General features: G+C 43.8%; 1 protein-coding gene across 1 annotated transcript; it reads left to right on the forward strand.

Moving 5' to 3' along the window:
• Positions 1–335: 335 nt before the first annotated feature.
• LOC111974386 (peptidyl-prolyl cis-trans isomerase C) lies at positions 336–10,842 on the forward strand. The gene is given in 10 exon segments (XM_070447364.1): positions 336–398; positions 4,564–4,677; positions 5,056–5,149; positions 5,488–5,499; positions 5,502–5,546; positions 5,549–5,598; positions 5,601–5,672; positions 5,903–6,017; positions 10,178–10,210; positions 10,817–10,842. Coding segments are annotated over 10 exon segments (624 nt in total).
• The last annotated feature ends 6,633 nt before the right edge of the window (positions 10,843–17,475 follow it).

The raw sequence follows: 17,475 nt of genomic DNA on the forward strand, positions 1-17,475 counted from the left end.
GGAGAAAGTGATTTATTCTCCGGGGGTCAGAAGTGTCAGAAGAGTGGATGTAATTGGACATTATCTTCAATCAAAAATGGAGGGAGAAAAAAATTCCAGTAGCTAGCTGCATGAGTGAGAATGTGGACTTTGCCAGCAGACTACTAACGCTAATGGACGTGAGTGAAACATAAATACTTTGATATGAGCTTGGGATGAGCAGCAATGCAGTCATTTACATAACCGAAAATTGGTGGAAATGGGAACAAGGCTGAACCTGTATTACATAGCCAGTGGGGTAAATGACAAGCCGGTCGAAAATAGCAGTTTTTCTACACTGCATCGGCGAGGATGCGATGGAGATCTACAACATGATGGAGATTCCATATGCTGATCCACAGGACAAGAAAATGGCAGAGGTGAGCAAGCGTTTGAAAAATATTGTGCACCACGGAGGAATACTGTTGGAGAGATCCGTTTTAGGAACACAAGTTCAATGAAAAGCAGGTATTGACAAGTTTATAACCGAACTGAGGCTGAGAGCACGCAACTGTGAGTTCAGAGACACTGAGGATCTAATGCTAAAGGAGACAATTGTGTTTAGCATCACAGACAGTGTTAGCAGAAAAATGTCCCAAGTAATTCAAATTAAAAGAGACTGAGACTGTATTCATATCCCATGGAGGCACCTGCATAAAACCAAAGGGCGTAATGACATTGTAAGTGCACACTGCACAAACAAGCTAAAGGTCTATGTTACAGCTGCATCTGACTACTAGACAGAGAGGTCTGTGTACAGCTTTACCTCATCAGAAAAGTTGAAACAGTTGCACACCACAGTCCGCAAGCGCTACGCATCTGTGTTCAAAGGACTATGTGAGTTTCCAGGCCAGCACCACATCTACATTGATTCAAAAGTCTCTCCTGTTGTTCATGGATGTAGGAAAATCCCATATGCTGTGCTTGACAGGCTGAAAGAGACATTGGACAACCAAGAGCAGAAGGGTGTGGTCAGCAAAGTAACAAAACCAAAAGCGTGGGTGAGCAGTCTAGTCATAACTGAAAAGAAAGATGTCTCTGTTAGGGTATGCTTGGACCCTAAGGACCTGACTAAGTCCATACAGCATCAACACTTCTCCATACCCACGCCAGAGGATGTGCAATGCAAACCAACAAGCAATAAGGTCTTCACTATTCTAGATGAGAAGGATGTGTATTGGCAAATCAAGTTGGATGCGGAATCAGCCACTCTCTGCACATTCAATAACCCATAGGGGAGGTAACAGTTTAATCGCTTATCCTATGGCAAAAAAAAGTGCCAGCGAGGTATTTCAGCAGATTAACTCAGATCGTTTTTTAAAGAAGAGCATGACCGCATTCTACAGCAGGCAATGGACAGAGCCATCCATCTGAATGTGAAGTTCAATGATGACAAGATACAGTACATGGTGAGTGAAGTGAAATACATGGGGCACATCACCAGCACAGATGGGGTTTAAGCAAGGTGTCAGCAATCACAAAGATGTCCCCACTAGAAGACAGAAAATATCTACAGAGGCTACTGGGCATGACACGTTTCCTAACCCAGTATATCCCAGATGAAGCCACTCAGAATCTTTTTCAGGAAGAACATGGCATGGCAGTAGCACCCAGAACAACAAGCAGCACTGGAAATTGAAAAAAAGCCATCTCCACTGCATGTGCCACTGCTGAAATTCTTCAATACACAGGAAGAGATTGAAATCAAGTGCATTGACAATCTGAAAACTCCAAGAACACGACAAACTGAAAACTATAAATAGCTCTCTTCAAGTCGTTTCATTACAACAAATCTCTAGGCCTAATCAGCAGGCAGACCTATGAACAGTAGCCTAAATAACTAATGTGTAATAAATAGCCTAGAGATAATGACCATGGCTGAAGCCCACTATAGCCTTCCACCTTATAATGCGTAAAATGATGGTTTTGCAATGCTCGAAATTACACAGGATGCACTGTCGGGTTGTAGAGCGCTCGCTCCTGCGCATCTATCTTTCCGCCATTTCTCACTGAGCTGAAGTATGTTGGTCTACATTCTAGGGCTGTTTATACCCTACGGAGAGTAGCGTAGTGTCGCAATGTCGTTTTTCGTCATAAAAGGCGGCGGCTACCTGTAGTATCTTCTGACATTCGATGTACTCCTGTGCAACATTACGTTTGTAACGCGCCATATCATTCATTGCGTAGCAGTGTTGTGGAGGCAGTTCAACTTGCTTGGTTCCTTGATCTGATCTATACCCACTGGGCAAGGGAATTTCGTATCTGATTATTTCACATGGCTATGTGGGAAGCTAATCAACTTCCAAATCACCTCAACTTCAAGATTGGTGTCTTGGTTTAGCTTGCCATTCAATAAGAAGCCTATAAAAAAATGTATGCACTCAACTACTGTAAATGCAAATGACTAAAATGTAAATGTAACATTTTCCATTGATAACCAAATATAATCTCTGTGACTGTTCAAACAATAAACCAAACAACATTGTAGCCTTATTAGAATGCCCCCCAAATTTATTTTGTTTAGAAGTAATAACTACCTGATTGACTACCTAAAAACAGCCCCATGCCATGTGCTTTTTCTCTGTGAGCAAAAATGATGGCATTCTATTTTTAGCTGATATGGGAGAGAATACATTCAAGTAGCATATTATACTGGGATAGTGTTATAGGTTACACTGGCAAGTGAAGAATATTTGCCGGGCCATATGATTCAATTAGAAATCAGATTATTTCACACGTGGGAAGCTAAAAGGCCAGCTTGCTTGCTGTTTTTAGCCAGATAGCTAGCAAACTGCTAGCGGCATAGCCTACAGCCAACTGGCAGGCAACCGGCAGGCACACAAGATAATGTAAAACAAACCTAAACTTTCATTATATGTAGCCATTATTCAAATATGCAGTTGGTTTTCATTTAAATAAGCTAACAGTGGTGATGATGTTTTAAATGTGATTCTTCTTTGCTTTTACCACAAATGGGAAGACAACAACAAGAAAATCTCTGCTATCGCCACCTTGTGTATGTTGATATTCGGAGGATTAGGAACACATGGGCCTGTGAGGGTATCATGTTACAAAAGGTGCATGTTGCTCCAAAAAAATCGGACTCTACCCAAGAGCACGCATGCACGTAGATCTACGCACACAAACCCAGGCTGCCTCAAGAGGGAATTTGATGGAAGCCTTCATGAACGAACAGCTACTGTGTTGTATACATACTGGTACAAGAGTCAACGAGAGTCTACATTTTCATTTTTATTATTTAAAAAACCTTTATTTAACTAGGCATAGTTCATAACGTGTATAGGGCAATAACAGCACATTGCATTTATCCCATTCTAACGTTGAACGTCTTGGTACATTTATCGACATATCTTGTGTCACTCCCTGATCTGTTTCACCTGTCCTTGTGCTTGTCTCCACCCTCCTCCAGGTGTCGCCCATCTTCCCCATTATCCCCTGTTTATTTATACCTGTGTTTTCTGTCTGTCTGTGCCAGTTCGTCTTGTTTGCCAAGTCAACCAGCGGTTGTCACTTAGCTCCTGGTTTTTCCTAGTCCGGATCAGGATCCACGGCCTCCCGGTGGACATGGTCTCCGACCAGGGTCATCAGTTCTCGTCTCAGTTCTTTCTGAGACGAGAAAGGCTTTCTGCACCCTTATTGGGTCGTCGGCCAGCCTGTCCTCCGGATTCCATCCCCAATCCAACGGCCAGTAGGAGTGAGCAAACCATGACCTGGAAACAACCATAAGATGCCTCGTCTCGACCAACCCCACTACCTGGAGCCGACAACTGGTCTGGGTGGAGTATGCCCGGAACACTCTTCCCTGTTGGGCCACGGGACTCTCCCCTTTCGAGTACTCCATGAGGTATCAGAGTTTTTGGACTCTGCCCTGGCTATGAACTCTTGCCTGTCCCTGACCTGCCTTTTGGCTACCCCTTGGATTATAATAAATATCAGAGCTCAAACCATCTGCCTCCTGTGTCTGCATCTGGGTCTCACCTTGTGTCGTTATAATCTTGTACAATTTTAGGAGCTAGCAATAGTTCACTGGAGATGGATCTAAAAATAGCCTATTTTTGTAATAAACTTATTCAAATAGGCTAGGCTGGAATGGAGGAGTAGGACTACTGTAGACTAGTAGCTTATATCGTCTACATAATAAGCTACACTCATTCCCCTGGCATGCACCATATAGGAAAATATACTTTATAAAAAGCCTGAGTTCAGGCTTATGTTTATGAGAGAGCTCAGCCATTCAAATGTTTGTAATGACTCATCATCCATTACCAGTAGTGTATAAATAAAATGTGGACCTATTGTATGTATGCCTAATTTATAGTTTTCTTCAGTTCACAGCTCAATATATCACCACAATAATTAAATATGATCACTTCTGTTTTACATTTCAAAAGAACTCTACTGTATATTAATCAATTACTGAAGTTAATGTGAAAAAGAAAATCATTATATTACATTCTACTCTCATTCAATCTATTCAATTATTTTGTTATATAATTAGTTCCTGTGTTTGTTTCCCTATTTCAGGTGTTGTTTGATGTCACTGTGACAGGCCATGAGGTTGGCAGGATTGTGATTGGCCTGTTTGAAGACCTTCTTCCACTGATTGTGAATACCTTTGTGGGTCTTGCAACAGGGGAGGTAGGCCACTGTACGCTGTCCGTGTAAAAGTTTTTATTGTTGTGTGAGTAAACAAGACAGGAAAGCATCAGAATACCAATTATCCATCCATAGATCATAGGTCTATGATCATGGCTGTTTAGAGAAAACCGAACCATGGATTACAGTTTCTCCTGGCCCATAGATTACAGTTTATCCTTCAGTGTGAGGAACCGTCAAACACAAGTTGTAAAATCCTGAACTTCCCCTTTAACTGTTGACATGATGTTGTTCTTAAAGTGTAGACTGAACATAGCATCTAAAGTAGCCTATATTCTGACACACCTGCATATCTCTTGCACATTTGCAAATGGATAGGTGATACAGTCATGTGAATTTCCAAAATCATCGTCTTTGCAGAAAGGATATGGTTACAAAGGAAGTAAGATTCATCGGGCAATCAAGGACTTCATGATCCAAGGCGGTGACTTCACAGCTGGAGATAAGACTGGAGGTAAGAAAGATCACATAGAGTTTGACCTGTCTTAGACATTTGATCTCATGTTGAACGTTGACTTCCAGCTGGAGATGGGATTGGAGGTAAGAAAGATCACATAGAATTTGACCTGTCTTAGACATTTGATCTTATGGTGAATGTTGGGAATAGTATATCAACAAAGCAGAGAAGGTGCTTATGTACACTCCCCCAAAGTTCTCAGTGGGCCCATCCCAGAGGGCACCTATTCCCTATATAGTGCACTACGTTTGACCAGAACCCATAGTCTCCAGTCCCAGTCTCTTCATCCGTCCCTACACAGTCCCTAAATGCTGTTTCCTCATTTGTTGCCACAGGTAGAAGCATTTACGCAACCAATTTGCTGATGAGAACTTCAAGCTGAAGCAACTGGGAGCAGTTGGGCCAGTATGGCCAACACGGGCCCAGACACCAACGGCTCCTAGTTCTTTTTATCACTGCGGCCAGGGCTCCTAGGCTGGACGGGAAGCACGTGGTGTTTGGGAAGATGCTGGAGGTTATGGTAAGTGGAGGCAAACAATTTGTTTTTAGAGTTTGAAATTTTTTTGTGGCCACTGACATTGGAAAATAATTTGTCACTCACACATATACATACACATGAACACACACGCACGCACGCACGCATGCACGCACGCACGCACGCACGCACGCACGCACGCACGCACGCACGCACGCACGCGTGTACAGTGGTACAATGAATCGCTAGTATATATTCTAATCTTCTCTTTTCAGTCTGTGGTTCACACCATCGAGCTCCAAGACACAAATGACCGGAACCTGCCCTACACAGAGTGTGTCATTGTCAACAGTGGGAAGACTGAAGTCAAAAAGCCATTTATTGTGGAGGGTTGGGAGGGTTATCACTACACTTTCACTAGAGAAATATTATGCAGTTGTTGTTTATGTTTATTTATTACTAGAGCATATCCGTGGCTCTCTAATGGGTATACTAACTATTAACAAAATAAATTCTTAATTCGTGAGAAGATGTAATTTATAATGAATATGTTAAAACTGTTGGGCATAATTTGTTGTTTGTTCTACACTAATTGTCAAATGATCAGTATGTCATTTGCACTATCCACTCAGCACTTTGTCATGCTAAGCTGAAACAACTTTTTTCTCTCACATTGTTGATACAAATAAACAATGTATGCAATACTTCACACATTTTCACATATGCTATGCATCAAATGTCATCACAGCAGCTGTATGTCGTTAAATGCATTTGAATGTGTTAAYGAGGTCCCCTTTGTGAATAAAGTATGTTGCGTTGTTATGGTCATAATATTTTTTTTTTCTCTATGAGAAATCAAATTTTCAGGATTAATCAGGAAGATGTAATAGTTAGCAGGCTGCAAAATTTTGAATATAAAAATGTATTGTGCATAATTGCATTAGGCAATGTTCCTATTAGGTCCCTTTGAGGGTTCAGTGAGACGGTATCCCACTGACGTTCAGAGAACGTTCTAGGAACATTAAAACCTCAGGACCATAAGAGGACATCCTTTGTCCCTGGAACAAAACGGGAACTAAACAAGAACCGCCAGGGGACCATGACACAACAACCAAATAACATTCTCTGGTGGACCTATGTGTAGTTCCCTGTAAGTTATTGTAGCGGTCATGAGTTACTCATGGTTGCTCAAGGTCATGTGATGGGTAACCCCACCTGTGACTTCAAAATCAGTGTCGGCCCTCAGACCAAAAGGGAATTTCCTCTTGGTCTATTGGTTAAGATGTTGGTTTCTCACAAGGTGGACCAGGGTTCCTATCACACATGTTACATTAACAGGAAGTCATTGAGGACCATGTTAGGACATTTGTAAGATGTTCTCAAAACATTTGTTTTGCCAGTTGTCAGGACGTCACATGATGGTCCCAGATGTCCCAAACCATTATAAGTAAAGTAATGAAATGTTATGGGGCTTTTAAGATAAGTGGTAGGCTTTTCAGCTAAAATAGTGTACAAATCTTTAATCAAAGACAATATGGTTACATTTGACATAATCACTTAGTACTGACCTTTCAATGTGACCACCCTGGGATATGAAATCACAACCTCTGGATTTGGGTTACGCTGATCTTTCTGCTGCGCCACAAAGTCTGTAGCATTCTCAGAAGTCACCTACACGTGCATTACCTACAGTGCATTCGGAAAGTATTCAGACCCCTTGACTTTTTCCACATTTGGTTACGTTACAGCCTTATTCAATTTTTTTTTTTTTTTTTAATGTCTCAACAATCTACACACAATACCCTATAATGACAAAAAAAACAGGGTTCAAATCCAGGCTCTGGCTGGGCCACTCAAGGACATGTCTCAAAGTCACTCCTGCATTGTCTTGGCTGTGTGCTTAGGGTCATTGTCCTGTTGGAAGGTGAACCGTCACCCCAGTCTGAGGTCCTGAGCGCTCTGGAGCAGGTTTTCATCATTCATCTCTCTGTACTTTGCTCCATTCATCTCTCCCTCAATCCTGACTAGTCTCCCAGTCCCAGCCGCTGAAAAACATCCCAATATCATGATGCTGCCACCATCATGCTTCACCGTAGGGATGGTGCCAGGTTTCCTCCAGACGTGACGCTTGGCATTCAGGCCAAAGAGTTCAATCTTGGTTTCATCAGACCAGAGAATCTTGTTTCTCACGGTTTGAGAGTCCTTTAGGTGGCTTTTGGCAAACTCCAATGTGCCTTTTACTGAGGAGTGTCTTCCGTCTGGCCACTTTATCATAAAGGCCTGATTGCTGCAGAGATGGTTGTCCTTCTGGAAAGTTCGCACATCTATACAGAGGAATGCTGGAGCTCTGTCAGAGTGACCATCGGGTTTCTGGACACCTCCCTGACCAAGGCTCTTCTCTCCCAGTTGCTCAGTTTGGCCAGGTGACCAGCTCTAGGAAGATTCTTGGTGGTTCCAAACTTCTTCCATTTAAGAATGATGGAGGCCACTGTTCTTGGGGACCTTCAATGCTAACATACATTTTTGGTACCCTTCCCCAGATCTGTGCCTCGACACAATCCTGTCTCGGGGGTTTATGGACAATTCCTTCGACCTCATGGCTTGGTTTTTGCTCTGACATTCACTGTCAACTGTGGGACCTTATATAGACAGGTGTGTGCCTTTCCAAATCATATCCAATCAATTGAATTTACCACAGGTGGACTCCAATCAATTGTAGAAACATCTCAAGGATCATCAATGGAAACAGGATGCATCTGAGCTCAATTTTGAGTGTCATAGTAAAGGGTTTGAATACTTATGTAAATAAGGTATTTCTGTTTTTTATTTTTAATAAATTAGCAAAAACATTCTTAAAAACTGTTTTCGTTTTGTCATCATGGGGTATTGTGTGTAGATTGATGAGTATTAAAAAAAATCWATTTTCGAATAAAGCTGTAATGTAACAAAAAGTAGAAAAAGTACTGAATACTTTCCGAATGCACTGTATAACACATCTCTGCACTAAGCAAAATAGTGCCATCTGCACTTCTATTTTAGTTATAAATTAATGTGACTATTCTCTTCATCATTGATTTCATTTACTTATTTACAGAGTTTTCCATATAGTGGTCTAATGTTGGTGACACATTTTATTCTGTTTCAATGTTACTCCTGAATCACTATGAAAAATACAATTGTTTTTCTTGAGTGTATCTTGATGGCCTCGGCAACAGTAACAAGGGGTATAGCTTTTTGGGGGGTAGAACGTTTCTTTGCAACCATCAGGTGACGTTCCCGGAACAAAACCTCCAGGGACTATGACAGAACGTTCTAAGAGCATCCTATAAACATCCTTGGGGGGTGTCCCGGAACAAACCGGGTACTAAACAAAAACATCCAGGAGACAATCACAGAACATTCCAAGAGCGTCCTATAAACGCCACCCTGGAACAAGCCGCGTACACTCTTAGAAAAAAAGGAACCTAAAAGGCTTAGTCAGTTGTCCACATAGGAGAACCCTTTGAAGAACAATTTTTTGTTCCAGGTAAAACGTTTTTGGTTCCAGGTATAACCCTTTTGGGTTCCATATAGAACCCTTTCCACAGAGGGTTCTACCTGGAACCAAAAAGGGTTCTTCTACAGTTGAAAAACCCTTTTGGAATCCTTTTTTCTAAGCGTGTACTCGACAAAAACTTCCAGGGGACCATGACAGATCGTTCTAAGAACGTCCTATAAACATCCTTGGGGAAGTCCCCGGAAACAAACCGGAACCTAGACAAAAACCTTCACAAGACCATGACACAACGTCCTGAGAACGTCCTAAAATTGTCCTTCGCGATATCCCTTTAACAAACCGGGAACTAGTTAAAACCTCTACAGGACCATGACACACCATTCCGAAAACATCTTACAACTGTCCCTGGGGATGTCCCGGGAACAACCTGGGAACTAGACAAAATGTACATAGAACAATGGCACAATGTCATGTCGACTTTAGGCGACCATTTCGTGATGTTCCGGGGACGTCCTAATGACTCATTTCTGTTTGCATGGAATACATATTTGTATCAGAAACAGTCCATCCAATCATATTATATCATGAATTATTTGCAATGCAGTAATAGTAAAGGAAAGTGTCAGCAAGGGCATTTTCTACAATAAAATGCTATTGTTAGAATTCTGTATTTGTACGGGTTGTTATTTTCTTCTCTATGGACCTGTCTCAAGTGGTTTTAGTATTTGTTCTAGTGTTTGTTTGCATTGGTATTTTTCCAAACTCAAGATAATTACTGGTCATCAATGAATACAATGGGAATGGGTTGTTCTGCCTTGAAGAAATACTGCAGTATATCAATGAGTCGCTAGGGGACAAATCCATTCATGGGCTAAATATGGTATGTATGAAATAATAAATTCTGGGGTGCCAGTAGAAAACCCAGACATTTGAAATGAATGGTCAAGTGCAAGTGTTGGGGTTGACAGGTGATTTGCGTAAGTTGACAACACTGTGAACTAATGAGAACACAGTGTGATATGTTTTCTTCACTCCCATGTCTCCACACTGCCAGGGCTAGAGGAAGAAAACAGCCATGGACACAAAGGTCAGAGCAAGAGGATACATCTCATGAGAACACCATGGAACGCACGCACGCACGCACGCACGCACGCACGCACGCACGCACGCACGCACGCACGCAGCGCACGCAGCACGCACCGCACGCACACACACACACACACACACACACACACACACACACACACACACACACACAACAACACACACACACAACACACCACAACACACACACACACACACAAAGTTTGTATTCTCTCATCTCCCTCCATCTTTCCACTCCAGCTGAAATGAAAAGTTACCATTCCTGAACGCATGGTATCTTCATATGCAATGACTTATACCTGTATACAATGGCCTCAACACAACAGTGCATCTACATTGAAAACTGTTCTAATGTATTTTTCTGTACTTCATTCCAGGTAGTCATATACATGATGTGTGTAGTGTATCTGTAGTCTGAACCATATCTCAGTGGTTGGGCATGTAATGAGAGGTCTGACCATGCAGCGTGTCCACAAGAGTGGAAAATGGTCCAGTTCGGTAACTGGGTAAGAGCAGTCCAGAGCTGGTTGGGAATATATGAGAGGATCAATGGGAGATGGGCTAAAAGTTGTCTCTCTGTCCATTGCAGGGCTTGGAGAGGCTGTGAAGGGATGACAGGCTTCATTAGCAACAATACTGGGCAGCATGCAGTGCTCCCACAGGACCCTCAGTGCAGGATGATGGGACAGTACGCTAGAAAGGTCAAGCGCAGACAAATCAGCATCGCAGAATGAAAGCCTGATAGAACCATAAAACCATACAGACCAGTGCAACTTTCTGCCCGCAAATACATGGCCTATCAATTATACAGATCTACTTTGTATTTTTTAATCAAGATAGTTAGAAATACAGTACTGTATACTCTCATGTGAAATGTTCACCCCCCTGCTCTAATGAAACCAAATAGTGATATCTGATTATATTGTTAAGTTATGTGTGGATTTCACATACCACAGAATTAAAAACACAACTGGTTTTGTAGGCTATACTGTAAAGCAGAGACATGTACAGTATGAATGTGTCTATTATAAGATTATGCCGGGGCCAGATAATCACTATCATATTCCACAGTCTTCATTCTCGTAAAGCTTATACAAGGCAATACAACCATACTCATATACTATACACATTAGTTTTCACTAACATGTCCCTTCTGTATAACAGTGACATAGAGTTCCTGTGAAAGGCCCTCATGGCTAGGTTTCATTTCACTGCGTTGTCAAGCATTGAATAAACTCACTGAGAGTGGGCTATTGAAAAGCTTTTTTTTATGTCCCTCTACTGATTTCTGACAGTGAAATCTTTTACAGATCTCTTCTCAGTGTCAGCCATATTGACTTCTTAGTAATGACAGTGTCTCACCCTGTTATACACTGACAATTATCACCAACCGCTCCTAGTCCACCAGGCTACAATTATGCTCTGTATTATCATATTGACACTTCTGACAGCCTTTTGACAGCACTATCAGATAGTATGAAGAGTTACTGTGGCAGAGCTATAAGCATCAGTAAGTACACTTTGAGCAATTAAATTAAGCAAAATTGCAGGTCGTTGTCCCAAGCCTGGGAAAATATTTTGTCAAGATTCAAAACACCTTTCTGGTGATTCCAGAGCCATCATTTTGTCCACTTTTGTATCCGCTCTACCACTCCCATTGTTCTGCAATGCTAAGTTATCAAACCTAAATAATGGCTCACTAACTCTCCTGGTTCATTAATGGACTACTTTCTATGTGTTTTTAAGATTATGCAAATGTATCGTTGAACTATCACTTCAACATATATTGATTTGAAAACATACTTTGTGGTTAAAAAGTGTTTAAAACCCTGTGAGTTTTAGAATTTCAGCCCTGTTTCCATTAGCTTTCAGTTCACACTGAGAATGTGGCGGAACATACACATAAAATCATTAAGTTTCCATCTCTTTAAATTGTGAGTAGGACACCAGGTGGACGGCATTGACAGCCTCTCTGGTTCTCTCAGCACCTTACCACCATGTTCACCAATTGTCTGGATTTTTCTCTTTCCACAGTTAAAATTTGGTCACAAATTTACAAAAGGGACTTGTTCTCTCTTGACCCCAGCGAGGTACCATCACTCGGTGGAAAACATTGTGAAAATATCAAAGGCAAGCGAACTCGACAGGGGAGAGGTATAAACAGCCTAATGATTTCCCCTGAGTTTCTGCCTAGGAGCAGTGTCACAGAAAGCAGCATAAATGGTGACATATCCTCACTTAGGCTCTCGGGGAAATCGAACACTGACACTCCCTTTTCAACTTGGGCTTCCTCATCAGCCAATTACCGCAGTAACGGAAGAGCGCACTCACATCTTGGGACGAGAGAGCCACTAACCTTCTGAGATTATGACTGTGTACAATGCCAAACAGGCCACACTGCACAGACTTCAGGGCCACCATGCCCTGAGGAGCTATTTAGAAATGAATAGAGGATTCTTCACAGCAGCTCCAGATCACACCTCCATGTAATAGGGCTTTTTTGCCAGCTGCCAGACAAAACAAATACCCACAGCCTTTTCCCCCCACTCTCCAATGGATGGGAATACATGAACAAACAAAAATATGTATTTGAAAAATTCTTCCTGTTTACTAAAAACTTGAATATCTTTTGGAAAAAACTGAGTTTATAGAGGAAGATGGAGGAAAAAAGTTAGGCGGACGATCACTGCAATGTTTAATCATTACGACGAAAGGTTGGCGCGGGAGCCATTGTGTTAAATTTATGCATCGCGCCACATTTATCATAAACTGGATTCCAGGCTCAGAATGCAGAAAAGAAAAGCTGCTTAATAAATCAGGAGATACTGAGCTGTAAGTGCTTTCCACTTGAAAGCATTGAGAGAGTAGAGGTTCTCTTCTCCACACCACCACTCACCACTTCACTGATAACCTGTGGGTACAGTGCATGTGTAAACTATCTCAGTGCGTAACAGATCACTGATAACCGTGCACAAATAAAACAACAGCAAAGCATTCATAACATCTAAAGTATCCACAGCAATTATATTACTATTAAAGGTGAATAAATTATGAACAGCTTCTGCATAATCTTATATGGAGTACATAGGGCATTTTTTCAGACCAAATTAACTCCTGCTATATTTTATTTTGGTCCTAACCAGAGACGTATAAGGTTCTAAAAAGGTTTTAATACAACAACATTTGTTGAACACACTGAAACAACCAGTTTATAACAGCCAACTACTAGGACTGAGAATATTCTCTGCATCCTCACCAGAATGGTGCTGCTGCTATTTTCCGGCAGTATTTGTCTCACTAATGTTTCTTCTCTGCAGTCATACACTGTGTGGCCTGTGCTTGGAGTAAGGAGCCCTCCGCTCCCTCTGAAACTAATTAACTGGGAAGGCAAGGAGGGGAGTGCAGGGAGAAGCGAAGGGCTGGGAGAGGAGTGACGATGAGACACAGAGGGCTGCGGGTGAGCTCTCTCTCAACCCTGGAAGCCCACTCAGCCGAGAGACAATGGATACTCCACCGTGTCCAACTTATCTGAGCATCAAGGCCTCATTACAGCCATATCATTAGAGGATAATTTCCATTTACACTGCTTTTGCCCCCAGATTGCCAATGGAAGCTGGTCAATATTCAGATTTAATTGAAACATACTTGATACATACTGTATGTTCATAGTTTAGTATGTATTTGATATTACATTAGTGAAGGAGACCACTTTGGAATAGGTCCATATTTCATCGACTGGATTAAAATATTGTGCAACTATCAGAAAAATCTGTCATAACTGATGGATTACATATGCAATTTATTTTTGTAGCATGGAGGAAGTAGACAAAGATGTTCATTGTCTCTGCTGTTATTTGCTCTTTTTTTAAAACCTTAGCTAATATTCCACTATAGTGGTTAGTCTCAGCTCAAACTCCAGTGGATTATGCACTGTCCAGGCATTATTAGAATGGTAAAAGGTGAAGTTACCATCTAGTAGGCTCGTGACGAGCTATGGAGCTGGGGATGGGGGTGAGGATGGGCTAAAACTGTGAAGGTTCAGGCTAAAGTTTGGGTTAGGGTTAAAACAGAAAAAAGAAAGTGCCTAGCACCAGGATTGAACCCGCGATGTTCGGAGCCGTAACTCGCGTACAGTAGCCCCTAACCTAGGGATGGGCTAAACCTGGGGAGGGGCTCGCGTAGCCCCTAACCATAAACTGCAAGTTATGGCTCTGAACATCACGGGTTCAATCACTCTGATTTAATGCCTAAACTTAACCCTAGTGCCGAAACTTAATCCAAACTTTAACAACTACTCTGAATTAATGCCTACACTTAACCGTCGAGGTTGGTAAACATGAGCTGAACCTGGGGAGGGGCTCGTGTAGCCCCTAACCATAAACTGCAAGTTATGGCTCTGAACATCACGGGTTCAATCACTCTGAATGAATGCCTAAACTTAACCGTCGAGGTTAGTAAACAGACCGCAACAAACTCCGTAATTAAAACGGCAACACACTCAGTTATGACAACTCTTTCAGTTTGCCTTAGAGGTTGCGTTGCGTAGTTCCATGGTGATATTATCATGGCAACTGTAACGGTTTTCTTCCATAGTTGAAGGAGAGGACCAAAATGCAGCGCCAGTTATGTTCAACATGTTTAATCTGACAATAAACGGGAACACTATACAAACAACAAAATAACAAATGTGAAAACCGAGACAGACCTATCTGTCACGAAAACAAACACAGAGACAGGAAACAACTCACCCCACAAGTCCCAACAACAAACAAGCCTCCTTAATATGATTCTCAATCAGACAAGACAATTACCAGGCTGCCTCTGATGAGAACCATATTAGGCTGGACACAGAAACAGACAAACTAGACACACAACATAGAATTCCCACCAGCCTCACGTCCTGACCAACACTAAACAAGCAAACACACTAATAAACTCTGGGTCAGGACGTTACAGTACCCCCCTCCCGAGGGTGCGGACTCCGAACGCACCCCTACAACTCAAGAGGAGGTCTGGGTGGCATCTGTCCGCGGTGGCGGCTCCCGCAGGACGAGGACACCACTCCACCACTGTCTTTGTCCCCTCCTTAGCGTCCTTGAGTGTCATTGCCCACGATCTTGGCCTAAAATCCTCCCCAACGGCCCCCACATATTTAGAGGTACTCGACAGAGAGGATAGCTCATCACAGGAGGTAGCTCAGGACAGAGAGGTAGCTCAGACAGAGAGGGTACTAGAGAAGAGCTACCCAGGGTAGGGTCAGTGACCAGAGGTACAGGACAGAGATCAACGCTCAGTTACAGAGAGGTGAGGTCTATGAGGGCAGTAGAGGAGGCTCAGACTGGTAGGTTCCAGCTCAGGCAGACGAGAGGAACGCTCAGTTTCGAGATGTGGTAGTGGACAGAGAGGGTGATGGCTCATGACTGAGAGGCCGAGCTCCAGGCTGGATGCATCTCGTATGCACGCTCGCATGACTTGAGGCAGCTGCATGACTTGTTAGGGCAGCTCATGACTGGGGCGCAGCTCATGACCTGGAGGAGTAGCTCATGACTGGGAGGGGTCAGCTGGCATCATGACTGGAGGCGAGCCTGAGTAGGCAGCTCATGACGTGGAGGCACATCGACTGGAGGGTAAGCTCAGATGAGGGAAGTCGCCTGGAGGGTGCTCTGCTGGAGAGCTCATGACTGGCGGCGCTCTGTGCAGCTCGCTGACTGGCTGGTGCGCTCTGGCAAGCTATCCCTGACTGCTGGCGGACTCTGGCACTCTGCGGAATGGGCTGGCGGGCCTGCAGCTCCTGACTGGCTGGCGCTGTCTCGCAGCTCCTGACTGGCTGGCGGCTCTGGCAGCTCCTGACTGCGCTGGCGGCTCTGGCAGCTCCTGACTGGCTGGCGGCTCTGGCAGCTCCTGACGGTGGCGGCCTGGCAGCTCCTGACTGACGGGACGGCTCTGCAGCTCCTGACTTGACGGACGGCTCTGGCAGCTCCTAGCTGAGCGCGGCTCTACTGGCTCTACTGGGACGGACGGGCCTCTAATGGCTCGGGACAGACGGGCGCTCTGGAAGGCTCTGGCTAGACGATCTCAGCGGCGCTGGGCAGACGGACTGCTCAGACCGCTGGCGAGACGGATGGCTCAGACGGCGCTGGCAGACGGAATGCTCAGACGGCGCTGGGCAAACGAGCAGTGCAGGCGGGCGTTAGGCAAGCAGGCAGTACAGATGGCCTTGGGTAACGAGCAGCAGGCAGCCTGGCGGCACGCGGGCGGGCCGACTTCACCTGCTGAGGCGCACAGTAGGCTGGTGCGTGGGGTGCCGGAAACTGGTGGGTACCGGACAGAACGGCACCTCAGGCGAGTGCGGGAGAAGAACAGTGCGACAGGGCTCTGGAGAACCACAGGAGGCTTGATGCGTGGTGCCGGAACTGGGAGGCACTGGGTGAGGACACGCACCACAGGGTTTCCGTGCTAGCCGTGTACCTTCATAACGCCAGTTCCTCTCTCCGGTTCCCCATCTTCCCATGGAGGTGATCCTTTCCAACCTTAGCCCAGGTCCTTCCGTTCGACGTCCAGTCCTCCCATGACCATTCCTCCCGGTACCGTGCGTTGCTGGCTGCCCGTTGCCACGCTGTGGTCCGGGTTTGGTGTGGTTATTCTGTAACGGTTTCTTCCATAGTGAAGGGAGAGACCAAATGCAGCGCAGTTAGTGTTCAACATGTTAATCTGGACAATAAACGGGAACACTATTACAAACAACAAAAAACAAATGTGAAACCGAGGACAGAACCTATCTGGTGCAGGAACACAAATACACAGAGACAGAAACAATCACCCACAAAATCCCACACACCAAACAAGCTCCTATATATGATTCTCAATCAGGACAAGATTACCAGGCTGCCTCTGATTGAGAACCATATATAGGCTGGACACAGGAAACAGACAAACTAGACACACACATAGAGATTCCCACCAGCTCACGTCCTGACCAACACTAACAAAGCAAAACACATAATAACTCTGGTCGAGACTTACAAGCAACAATTTATAATTTCCGCTGTGGTTGTGTTTGATGCCCTCTGGTACCCAATGTCAAGGGGAAGGAGGAAGGCAGGCCAAAGTAATTGTATTCTCACACCACCTGTCTCTTCCTTGCCACATATATCGTTTTTCTAATGAAACTTAGTGCGAAATAGTGAACTTCCCTGTTGTTTCCCTTTGTTCTGGCTGTAGGCCTATGGAGAGAATCAGTGGGATGAG

This window comes from Salvelinus sp. IW2-2015, linkage group LG15 (assembly GCF_002910315.2).
Source record: "Salvelinus sp. IW2-2015 linkage group LG15, ASM291031v2, whole genome shotgun sequence".
Classification (NCBI taxonomy): Eukaryota; Metazoa; Chordata; class Actinopteri; order Salmoniformes; family Salmonidae; genus Salvelinus; species Salvelinus sp. IW2-2015.